At 40.7% G+C, this 12,392-nt stretch overlaps 1 protein-coding gene across 2 annotated transcripts in view; it reads right to left on the bottom strand.

The window, feature by feature from the left end:
- Positions 1 to 1,006: 1,006 nt before the first annotated feature.
- foxj3 (forkhead box J3) overlaps positions 1,007 to 12,392 on the bottom strand; it is an 80,728-nt gene continuing 69,342 nt past the window's right edge. For both annotated transcript variants that reach the window (XM_014002882.1, XM_014002881.1), the window contains 7 exons: positions 9,822 to 9,950; positions 7,979 to 8,153; positions 5,273 to 5,713; positions 4,752 to 4,853; positions 4,043 to 4,234; positions 3,722 to 3,820; positions 1,007 to 3,619 (listed from right to left, as the gene is read on the bottom strand). In XM_014002882.1, coding sequence (XP_013858336.1) covers positions 3,507 to 3,619; positions 3,722 to 3,820; positions 4,043 to 4,234; positions 4,752 to 4,853; positions 5,273 to 5,713; positions 7,979 to 8,153; positions 9,822 to 9,950 — 1,251 coding nt within the window. In that variant the 3' untranslated portion in view covers positions 1,007 to 3,506. The remainder of the gene's footprint in view (positions 3,620 to 3,721; positions 3,821 to 4,042; positions 4,235 to 4,751; positions 4,854 to 5,272; positions 5,714 to 7,978; positions 8,154 to 9,821; positions 9,951 to 12,392) is intronic.

The following is a 12,392-nucleotide window of genomic DNA, read 5'->3' as shown; positions in this document are numbered from 1 at the left end:
TAATAATAATAATCTCTCTGGCAGGTACATGTCCAGCTGTATTTTAAAACTTAAACTGTCATCTGAAAAGAATAAAAGAAAAGGGAGAACTTAAAACAGTCACAAAGAAAACACAAACACATACACGGATAATAAAACTGGGATCCAGTCAGTTCTTCAACTTTTCCCTTTTATGCCACACTGGTTTTCTCGATTCTTCTTCGTCTCCTGGGGGAGATTGGGGGGGGGGGTCCACGAGTTCTTATAAAACGCTCGAGTTTTCAGTCTTCACCTGGAAGAGCTGAAACGCTTCACACCAATCAAAGCCTCAGTCACGGCTCGGTAAAGTCCAGATCAACACACACCGCTGCTCCTTTCAGCTCATCAGAAGAGTCATGATTTGGTAAAATCCTAGCAGTTTAAAAATAAAAATCTAAGAGTAACTACTGACATCTACAGGTGAGGCAGATTTTGAACACACACACACAGGATGCCAGATAAATAAACAAAACAAGGCAGGAGAGAAGCTGAACTGAACAGAGGTGATTGGCAGAATAAACACAAGAGCTTGAAAACATTTCAGAAAAAAAAAAAATGAAATCCATGGCAGTATTATAAGCTTAAAGAATTGGACTTTTTTTCTGCACAGTGAAGCTCTGGACAGTCCAACGTCAGAGATCTACAGTGTGAACCGGGCTGAGTGGAGGTCTGAATAACTTTAACGTTATCAGTAATGTGGTTCTGTGATTTTAAATAAAACAACCGTCTGAGACTCAAAGTGCCTTTTCTTTCCCACCATAATGACAAAACTCTGTGTGAGATTATAAAAATTATATGAAAGAATCCATGATTGTCACTTAAATACAAAAATCAAAACTACAAATAAAGCCTTTGGCAAACAAAACTATTAATAATAAAAAAAAAAATTGTCCGGTTTCTGGTTGACATTTAGTTGAGAACCGTTTTTCATGTCAACAAAGTTTTTATGTTTATTGTAAAGACTGGAAACTGCTTCATAAAAAATGCTTAAAACATTAAAGGATATTATAGGTTTGTGCTTGAATTAAGGCATACCAGAGAATATGCCAATTTTAGAGTCAACTTATTTAAAAACATTTTGTGCAACAAACTGCTCTTTAATAGCACAAATATGATGCAGTTTGATTGAACATATAAATGTGTTTTATTTAACGGAGCTTGAGATGTTTAGAAAAAAKAATTAAAAATGAGTTTATATTTTGGGTTTGTGTGAGCAGTGTCGACTCTGGCAGTCCGATCTAGACAAAAACAGGCAGGGCGTTCGCAGTCTGTATCCTAAACTCTTCAAACTGACAAAAGCTGATATTGTATGATGATGTATGATGTATAGCTGACATTTGTGACCCATTATATCAAAATGAGAATTAAGTTAAATTTGGTCAAAATGACCTAATCACATCTTCAGGTTCCTGGCTTTAAAAGCTACATTTTGACACCTGGATCTTTCTGATGTTAGCGTTTCCAGAGATATGACTCAATTTGTCTTGTTGGTTAYGATAATACATTAATATCTGGTCTAATATTAATTTTAATTATAGATTTTTGAAGTTATTATAAAGAGGAAACATCAAATAGTATTTAAATATTGAGATTTCCTAGCTGGAAAGAAAAAGTTTTACTAGCTCACAGGAAAAATCTCTAAATTTTAAGGCGTTTTTCCTCAAAATCAGTTTTTTTGTTGCCAAAAGTGCTTCAAAAATGTTTTAGGATTATATTTCAGACAGTTCATTGATAAGAATAATGATTTGTTATATTATGATAAAATACAATTTTTATAAACTTTAAACAAAACCCCACTAGATCTGCCTCTTCACACTTTTAGCCTTAATCCTAGTTTCAATATGTTGGGTCACATTTATCAGATAACATCAGTGGTAGTCAGTTGTCTCCAAATCGAAAAGCACATATTCCATCCCAAAAAGTTGTCAATAACCCTTTAAAATACAGACGCAGTGTCTTAGACGCAGAGCTTCAGRCGACAAATAATGACAGCAGTTCTGTCAGATTCTCTCAGTGAAATGATGAATTTTACACAATCCACTAGCTCAGCATCTAAACGTTGAGTAAACATAATGTGCAAAGAGTGTTTGTTTTTTTAAAACAGTGTCTTTTTAGGTCAGCACATGTCTGATTGTTGGAGTCACTTGAAAACAGGACATAAAGGCCCAGTAAACAGAACCACCGATGTCTCCACTCTGTGCTTCAGAAACACTTTCCATGGAAGTGCACGTCTCAGTTCGACACGCTTCTACTGAGTCCGTCTAACTTGTGCTCATAGAGATGATTGAAGCAATCACATCCCAAACACTCACTAATACACACTATGTATCATGTGAGGCTTTCTTCACTTCTTGTAATTGTATAATAGCTAAATTATATGCAATCAAAACAAAACGTGGGGCAATTTAAAAAAAAAAGAAAAAGGAAATCCCATAATTTAAATTTTTGATGCGGAAATGCTAAAGATTAAAATTTGCCTTCCAGCATTATTCCAAGCTGATTTAAAGCCAACCATCATTTTTCTTAATGGTTTAAAACTTGTAAACAAACTAGAGCCTTGGTTTTTAAAAAGGTGTAGGAGTTTGTGTAAAGTGAAGGAAATAAAAACCAACATGAAGCACACAGAGAGACAAAACTTTACCATAGTTTGTTAAAAAAATCCACTCTTTCACTTGCCTGATTTTTTCTGCTCACCACCATCTTCATTCATCCTGAAGTGCTTGAAAATGAGAACTAAAGATGAGATTTTTTAACTAGCGCACTGCAGAGGACAGATCACAATACTCCGGGATCTCCGCCTTGTTCTAAGATAAAATCAAGATTTAACACCCTGTTTAAAAAACCTCAGCTTTTGTAAACCTGACTCAATCGCCGATTCTGCCACAGTGGAGCCCGCTTTCTCCCAAACGTGACCAATGAGCACCATCACGTTACTCACAGAGACGGCCTGTGTTTTCCAAAATCAAACAGTTAACAAAATAAAGTAAAAAAATAAAAATAAAAGAAAAAGAAGAGGGAGACAACATCATCATCTTAGAGGCAGCTGAGGCCAATGTCAACACGAGAAGAATTACAAGCTGAACACGTCGCTCAAATCACATAACGGTTACGGAGCAGAGAGGTCGGGGGGAGCGGGGGGAGGACTTTGGAAGGCTGATCGCTCAGGATGAGGAGAGGGCTGGCTGAAGAGCTGAGGACCGTGTGGTTTAGACATGAATGAGTTCTGCTCGCCTCGAGACAAGTTCGTAATTGATCACATTAACATGTCCGGCTAAATATGATTGTCTTCGAAGTAACATTTTCGGGTAATGATTTGTAAAAATTATCAGGACTCTGCAGTCTGTACTTTCCCAAAAAACTCGTCCAATGTTCCTCCGCATCACACAGTGTCCTCCTCCACCTGCAGCCTGTCAGCTCAGCCCGGCTTCCTCTGGATTAACACCTCCTCTCCTCACTCGGGTGTAATTGCGACAAGGGGATCTCRGTGGCTAGACAATGGAGTCCCAGTCAAAGTCATCCTGGATGTCGTCGGCTGGCATGCGATGCATCTGGAAGTTTCTGGAAGTTATCATGTGCTGCTGGTTCATCTGCGCATGGTGTCCTGAAGAGAGTAGATGTGTGCAGAGAAGAAAAAAAAAGAGAGAAGGTGAGTTGCTGTTACTGGTCTATGAAACCACTTTAATCCTGCCTCATTAGCTGCTACCTGTCATCGTGGGTCCTGTGCTGCTCATGGGGGGCATGTGGGGATATCCTGGAGGACCCATCATGGGCATGCTCTGTCTCGAGTCCATGTAGAGATTTCCTAATGAGGGGAACAAAAATTCATTTAGGATCTTAGTTTAAGCAACAAAAGTCACAATCATGCAGAAAAAAATGAGAATAGAAAACAAAACTGCATTTTGCCTCTAATAAAATATTAACAGCCTGCCACAAAACTAAAAACTAATATTTCTTTCTGAAAAATAAGAAAAACAAGGTTAAATTATCTTTATTGAAATGTAAGTAAATACATGGAGATAAGGACCTGTGTTGAGGTGCTGGCTGGGTTTGTTGGTGTGCATGGGGCCATGGCAAACAGGACTCTGCACCGCCCCCTGTTGCTGAATTACTCCGGTCCGGGCAAAAAACTGGTTGATGGATGAGCAGAGGTCTGCAATCTGGGTGGGTTCAAGGCACCAATTGTTCAGCTCAGCCTGTCTCATGCTCTCTCTCAACCCTTGGAGACAAAAGAAAATACACATTTAAACACAGAAATGCATCTGAAATAAACCTACTATTAATAGAGCATAAACAGAATAACTAAAAAATTAATTTACACTAAAAACTTGGCTGCAGTATATAACATTTATGTCAGTAACCTTCAGTGGAYGATATTTAAAAAACATGCTACCTTGCATTCCTAGCCTCTAATTGGATAAACTGACCTGCTGAGCTCAGTGTTTCAGTAATTAAACTTGAAGGTGGTGTTATTTAATTGAAGAGCTCAGTTTAATTAAAGTTGCAATCAGCTCCATAGTGCCGACACACCAACACTCAATCAAAAAACCGGGGCACAGCCATATGATCAGCTTCTACATTTAAATGTCCGGGCCACATTTGGGCTGAGTTACAGCAGGTAAATCTGACAGGGAAACCTAAAATCCTAAAAAAAATGTTTAAAAATTAACTGAAACAACAAACTGGTCTTTAGGAATAAAAAAATAAACAACTTAGGTCTATTTGTTAAGTCGCACCTTGGAAAGGTGAAAGGTCAACATCTGCCCAGTTATAGCTGCTGGCAATACGACAGCTTTCTTTCAGTGCATCTAAATTTGGGTACCAGTCGGACAGTAACCCTGCAACACACAAACACAACACAGGATTTGTCACAGTTCAGGTGAGAGATTAGTCATGTTTTTATATTCGTGCATGCAGTGTCAAATAAATAAATAAATAAAGAAGATAGCATCACATAATAAGGTAGATAAACTGTTCAGTACTCAGAAGTGGCCACTAGGAGGAGCCAGGCGGCTCTGTAAAGTCAGTGTCTTCAGCACTGCTTTGTTCTCAGCAGCACAGATAATAAATCAGATGATGATTTATTGTTTAGCATCTGAAAATGTTATCTCTGTGATTTATGACTAAACGACGAGGAGTGAATCCTGTTTCAGCTGCAAACATGTTTTCTGCACTCTGCTTCATCGGGGTGTGAGATGATTGGGAGGAGAGAAAACAAAAAGGCGTCTCTGGTCCACATGAAGGCGGAGGGTCTTACCTGTGTTGCAGGCCATCTGCTGCTGGGTGGGATGGGGCTGGTGAGAGAGGCTCGGGTGCTGCTGTCCGTGTTGAGCCGGGTGCTGACTGTGCTGCGAGTGTTGGGAGGGGTGCGCCGCGTGTTGCTGCGGGTGCTGCCCGTGGGGTGGGTGCTGCCCGTGCTGGGGGTGAACGGCGTGCTGCGGGTGCTGAGAGTGCTGCGGGTGCTGACCGTGTTGGCCGTGGGTGCCGCCGTGTTGCGAGAGGTGCTGTGTGTGGGGTGAGCCGTGGCCGGGGTGGGACAGCGGCACCTGTCCACTGTTGGTGGCGTGGTTGTTGGGGTGGCTGTTGGGTTGGTTGTTTGATAGGTTGTTCTGAGTGTTAATGGTGCCACTGGGGGAGTGCTGATAGGAGCAGGAGGTGTGGGTCTGCTGGGAGTTATCTGACGGTATCCCCATCAGACCTGCAAAACAAAACACACAAACTCAAAACTGACAGAGTCCTATCACAAAAATCTTTTTCTTTTTAAATAAGGAGGCTATTATGAAGGTTATGGATTAATCTACATGTTATTTTCTCAACTAAATTATAGAAAATGTTTAGCAAGGTGCAAAACGACACCTTAAATTTACTACATTCCTAAATTCATTGGTTCCAGTAACTAAGTTGTAAGGCTTTCCCTTTTTCCTTTGTTTTAACTAGGGCTGCACAGCTTATAAAAATATCAGTGATTGAAATATCAATACAGCAAAGAGCTGCAATAAATCATTAAATCATTACATATCATTCAAGTGCCATGCATTCATGTTCTCAATGCTATTAGTATTTAAAAATAAAAAGTTACTTTGATCCCTGAGTGGATTTAATTATATTAAGTCAATCCACCTGGTTTAGATTATAGCAATATCAGAGGAGAAAGTGATAAAAATATGAGTTTATCACAACAAATTTAATATTAAACAATACTGCACATCGCAAGTTTTWTTTTTATTTTAAGGCCCTGTCACACTAGACAACTTATGCCAACTTTTGAACATTTTAAAGACATCTAAATTGAAGATGGAATTGTAAAAATCAACAAGAAGCTTCTTTTTGGCGTGCACATAATGTAATTCAAACAAATTGATCAAATACATAACTTTTATTAGCAAGTTAAACATAAATAAAAAATATGATTCATAAAAATGTTTCATAAGTTGGCATAAGTTTTCTAGTGTGACAGGGCCTTTACAGCCCTAGTTTTAAACACTTATTTCATAAAAAAACTATTTGTAGGCTCAGTAAATCACTAATAAAACCTTTTGTTACACCTTCAGAAAAAAAAAGTTTCAAAGCAAAAACTTTTAAGCACATAGGTAGAGTTATCCAGTATTTAAAAAGATCAGTTTCATCTTCTTACAGTCATGGGATACAGGCCTGTGTTTAATGGTTTTACTCTTAAAACAAAMCTGCTGCTATTTTGTTGTACTAAAGGAATGACTCAGCTCTGTAGTAATTTGAAGGTTCTCAGACCTGAGCTGCTGTCGTCTCTCTTCTCCAGCACTAAAGTCCTGCATCATCCTTGACTGAATTGTCGTGTTGCTGCCCAGCTCTTTAACTGCTGTGACTGGAGCAGGAACATCTGCACACCTAACTGCAATCATCTGAGTGGTGGGGAGTGGTCCTAAGAGGCCCCGTCCTTCACAGCTTTTGGCACAGTAAACCTATTTCACTAGAGTGCTTTTAGGGCCGACTCGAGCCTTGTACCTCCACAATCGGCACATAACACTCACTGCACGGGTGACAAAGGTGCATCTCTTATCAGCACAGAAAGCCCATTGTCTGACCAGGGAAATACAGAAAGCAATTAACGCGGCACCAGAATAATAATGCGAGCTCATTACCTATTATCAAAGCCAGTGAATTAGCTCACTGTCTATGGCGGCAGAGTGTAAAATCCTCCAGCTCGATTATTTATGCTTTTTAATTGCCGGAGCTTGTCTGACTAGAAGATTTCCCTTTTATGTGCAAGAAAAAAAAGGTAACAACTTTTAACTAATGAAACATAGATGATAGATTAAAGGCAAGAGACTCATTAGCATGAAATGCATTTGATTTGTGAAAGTGGGTTATACACAGAAAGCTCAGTTTACTTCCTTGGTTGTCAAGTGCCTCSTGTTGATCAGTCAGTCTGACTTTTGCTCTGCAGGACCTCAGCACTTTTGGAAAGCTGTGTTATGCCCCACTATGCATTAAATGATACAAAACCCCATCAATGAGATAAATTCAATGTTAGGCCAATTTTAGCTGCCAATGAGCTCTTCCACTCGTCTGATGAAATTTGGCCCACATAAAAAGAAGAAAAAAATAACCATTTGAAACACGACCAAACACATTTAACTTTCATGTCATGGCAAAACTAGAAAGTAGAGAATTAATGATTAAGTGCAGCAATATCTCTTTACATAATTCTTTACTTAAGGAAGAACTTCTCAGACTCACATTTAGAATATAAAATGAGGTCTTTCAACATTTCCCTGGCAGAAGACCATGAAAATTCTCCGTATAGATTTGCATCCCAGCCAAGTCAGCCAGCTGAATACCTGCTGGCTTCCAGTAAACTTCATTAGTGCCTAAAGACTTCCTATAGCCCCAGCTGTTAGGAACCCGGAGCATCATCCTGCTCCTTTAATACGTATAGCTTAGGCTCTTTTAGATTTTCATTCAGTGCCCTCATGAGGCCACTCACCTTGTTGGCTGAAAGACTGCTCAAAAACAGACTTATAAAGGCTGCGGAAGGAGGCACTGAGATTTTCAAACTCCGAGAACAGAAGCTGCTTGTCCCTGTCTGGCAAGTTGTACTGGGACTGTGGCGGCTGCTGCAGGCTCATCGACTGGGACACAGTTTCTGGGTGACTGGTTACCTGGGGAGGTAAGGACATGAAAACTGTTGAAGATGTAAAGACGGGAAGCATATTTTTAACAAGGGCAAGTTTGTTTTTTTTTCTTGCCACTTCAGTAGAAAGCACAACTGAATATCTGAATATTAGTATCTTAGCTTCTTCATCATCAGTAAAACAAGTGAAAGGTTGATTAAATCTATTACAGAAAAGCACTGCAGAAAACAGGGACAATTCGTACAATTTTTACAAACAGACCTGTTACGCCCCTAAATATGGAACAAATAATGATCAAACATACAGAATATTTTATGCACATCAGTCATAAAACACTAGGCAAACAAAAGCACGGTAACATTCTTATGTGATGTGAATTTAATAGGTTTTATTTCTATATGAGTACGTCTCAGTCATCCAACATGAACAAATTAGACATACAGTATCACAACAATCCAGGCCAGTGTTTACCGCCTTGCCTCATACAACATTAAGAGAGCAACTGGAATGGACATAAAGCCAATACTCAGGTGGCTAAGCAAAATGTATTTAAAACAAAATCAATAGCAATACCTTGTACAAATAAGCAGCCATTTTATCCATGTATTTGTGTGGGCAGTCAGCGTTATACCCTGCCTCTGGCTGCAAGACGGCGAGCAGCATTTCCTCCAGCTAAGAGTTTCTCTAAGAAATTTACTACAGCCAGGCCAGTGATACAAACACATTTCTTTCTTTTTTTTTTTCTACAGAGCAGGACCTGACCCGTGTCCACTGTGGGCTAGTTTTACAAGAGAGGTCATGTTCAATTTTTGATCCTAACATCTTCCTCTTCTAACATGTGGACATGTTGCCGAAGAGCGTGGCTCACAGACTGGCTCGGGGAAGAGTGAAGAGGTGATAATAAAGCCAGAGTGTTTACTGGGAGCTTTGGCTGCGAGAGCGAGAGAGAGAGCGAGCGAGCGAGAGAGAGCGAGAGAGAGCGAGCGAGTGCAAGCACATCCATCAGGCAGAGCCAATCGATGCTCAGCGCCTGGAGCAGGGAGCACTCCAGGATGCAGGAGGACCACACCAAAGAGGGGGCATCTCTGGTGGGAGGACATCAGAGGGAGCGCTTCTCTTTGTCTGGATTCCAGGAGCGAGCACATCTTTCTTTGTTTCTTTTAACCCCCTTCCTGATGCTGTACTCTCGCACATGTCCACCCTGAACCTCGGTCTATTGCTGTCTACAGCTGGCTCCTCTGAAGGAGGCCTCCTGGGGCTTTGTGAATAAATGAAATACAGTACGCTTTCTAAGGCTGGCAATGTTTCATTCGTATCCTTTTAGTAACTGTGGCTCTTCAGCGGACTGAAAATATAGATTTAAATAATTACACAAAAATGTATAAAAAATGAAAAAGTTTCTTCAGCATCTTAAAAATGTAATTGTGTAGTATTTACTTTAGACCTACCAACAAGTATTTAACATAAAGAAACTAATTAGAACTTCCACATTATGCTAATTTGTTGCTACGTACCACCACCACCACAAATTAAAATCTGATTTTTGGTGCATCAGTGTGCTGCTACAGGTGTTCTGTGTTTCATTTTTGACTCTTGTAGCTTTCATAATGCTTTGCTTCAGATGAAGTCCTCAAAAATATTGTTTTCACCATAAGCTGTTGTCCGACTGAAGATTCATTCTTGCTCGTTTCTTACCGGTGTATAGCTGTGAACGCTGCCCACACTGTTGAGATTGACGGAGGCCAGACTCTGATCAGACAGGCTGTTGTTAAGGCTGCTTCTTGGACTATCGCTACCTTCCTGGTCTGTGTTGTATAACGCCACCTGAAACACATACACGTGCGTAAGCTTTCACGCCACATAAACACACACTAATTATTGTCATCAATGTCATTTCCTCTGTTGTGAAAGACAGAGGGTGTCATCTTTCCACAGACAAAACAGGTATGGAAAGTAAAGCTATTTTAAGATTCACCAACATGAAGTATTTCATTTAGAAATGTAAAGCCTATGTGCAGTCATACACACAGGCTGTATAGCAGTGGTTTTAAATGAGTATGTTTTTGAAGACACGGGGTAATGTTCTTTCAGTCACTGAGGGGTTCTATCTGAATGTGTAAGGGGGTCTGGAGACAGACGAGGCATTCCCATCGCTAAAGGTCACAGTACTGACAATGTCAGGCACATCTGCTCACCGAACGCAAATCTGTTTGGGACAGCCAACAAAGGATTTCAGTGCAGCCGAGACACTGACCTTTCAGTGTCTGAGTAAAACTAGCAGAAGCACTTCAGGACGACAACTTAATTTTCATCAATTAAGGTTCTGTCCTCAACCCTTCTCAAATAAAGAGCTCATCAAACAGTTAACACAATAGTAAGCACAATTCAGATAATAAATTTAATGATACCCACAGGGACTAGTCCGTGTGCTAAGTTTTGTTTAGTGAGCGAGGAATGGCAGTAATGCCCTGATGTTGTTGCAATGGAATAGAGCCTGGTATTTTAGGATTGTTATGTGTGTCCCTCCGTGGCTGAAAGCAGCATGGTGGCTTCTGCTCATTGCTGTGATTGGAACAGAGCAGGCTCTGTGATGAGCACAATGAGACAGCAGTGGCAAGATTCTTCAGGCTGCCCAGCATCCTGCCTCACAGCGGCAGCAGTGGACTGGAGCCTCTYGTCTTTCTGTCGAGCCGTGGAGAGTGAGCACAGAGGCCGTGCAGGAGGTGAGGAACTCTGGCAGCTCTGACTGATAGTTGGCCAGCCGTCAGACATGCTGGTTCAAATCCAAAACGTGTAGTTTATGCCCACTCATATTGACCAGTTGTAATTGAGTGTGTGAGAAGGAACTGATATGTGGAATTTCGGCATCACTTTTTTTTTGGAAGAGGGGTAAGGCAGAGTGAGAGCAGGACAAGGATTTGAAAAGAGAAGCTCATTAGGCAACTGTAGCTTTCCTCCACTCAGTGTGGGCTTGGCTCCAGTGTTCATTAGCGTGAAGGAACTTAACGAGCAGCTAAGACTAAAGACTTGAGCACAATCAGCTCTACAATGCTAATCAAAAACAGCGTGCCACAGAAATATAAATGTTGTGTAATGAAGTCATAAAACAAGCTTTTATGCCCGAAGTCTCTCACCACAATCTATTTTTACTCAGCCATAAAGTGTGATGATTTCAAAACCTCACTGCTTTGTGGTTTACCCCGGCCAACCCTTCCCRAGTCCCCTGAGTGAAGACACCCACTTAAGTAGGCATTGTGAGTCCAACAGAGTCCCATCTCACCCACATACAGGGAAGCGTGCACTTACACATGACAAAAAACACTTTACTACAATTAGGTGCGTGCACAGGTAGGATAAGCACACACACCGGCAAACGCAAACATGCTCGTACAGGCAGGAGTGGCTCCACAGTAACGACTGTGGGGTTATTAAGCAACAAAGTCGGAGTGCTATTCTTAGAAGTGAATTAAGTAAAAAGCCAAAGGTGTCCTTTACAAGGGGGTGGAGGGGGMTAATCTAGAGCATGACACATGGATTATGAAATCAAAGCAAGATTGGCCCAGGTGTCTCCAACGATGCCAGCAGAAAGCAGACGCTGAGCGCAATCCCTGCATGCAGGAATGAACAGACAGACACAGGGGAAGACAGTCATAAAAACAGACTGTTCAGCTGTAAGTGAGCCTGTTTCTAACAATCTCTTTTTCTGCTCAATCATTACACTTCAACGCTAAAATTTCACCCCATTTACACCAATGTTTTGGGAATCCTCAGAACACAAATTTAAGGAGGTGGCAAATAAAAAAATCACAGTTTTTGTGACGAGGGCAAAGGGAGGGGGAAAAATGAGAAAATCAGCACAATCTCAGAAAAGTCAGACAGAAAAGAGAATAGAGGTATTTCTTTAGTTCAGTGGTCGCCTCTCCCATTGGTCTATCAGGGAAGGCGGGAATGAGGGAGAGAGAGAGAGAGAGACTGGAATAAAAAGACTGAGAAAAACAGAGAGGGAATTCCTGTGGCTTGGCACGGAGCACCGAAAGAGGCGTGGCTTGTCGTGTGTTTACAGTGTAAGGCAGTGAGAAACAAGCTCTCTCCAAGGAGTTTGGGCCTCAGATCTGTTGCTATTCCACTTTTTCTTCTGTTCACTTTGTCACTTCACAATGGATTTTGACACAATCAAATGAACAGAAGATGAAAAAAAAAATGTTTTTGATGATCAAAAAGTAGATGCGTTAGGTTCTTTTTAATTTCTTCTGCTTGTTGCTGTTC

The sequence above is a fragment of the Austrofundulus limnaeus genome, unplaced genomic scaffold, assembly GCF_001266775.1.
Source record: "Austrofundulus limnaeus strain Quisiro unplaced genomic scaffold, Austrofundulus_limnaeus-1.0 Scaffold15, whole genome shotgun sequence".
NCBI classification, from domain to species: Eukaryota; Metazoa; Chordata; class Actinopteri; order Cyprinodontiformes; family Rivulidae; genus Austrofundulus; species Austrofundulus limnaeus.
Note: the sequence above shows the minus strand (reverse complement) of the source record. Positions and strands in the feature narration are given on the sequence as shown.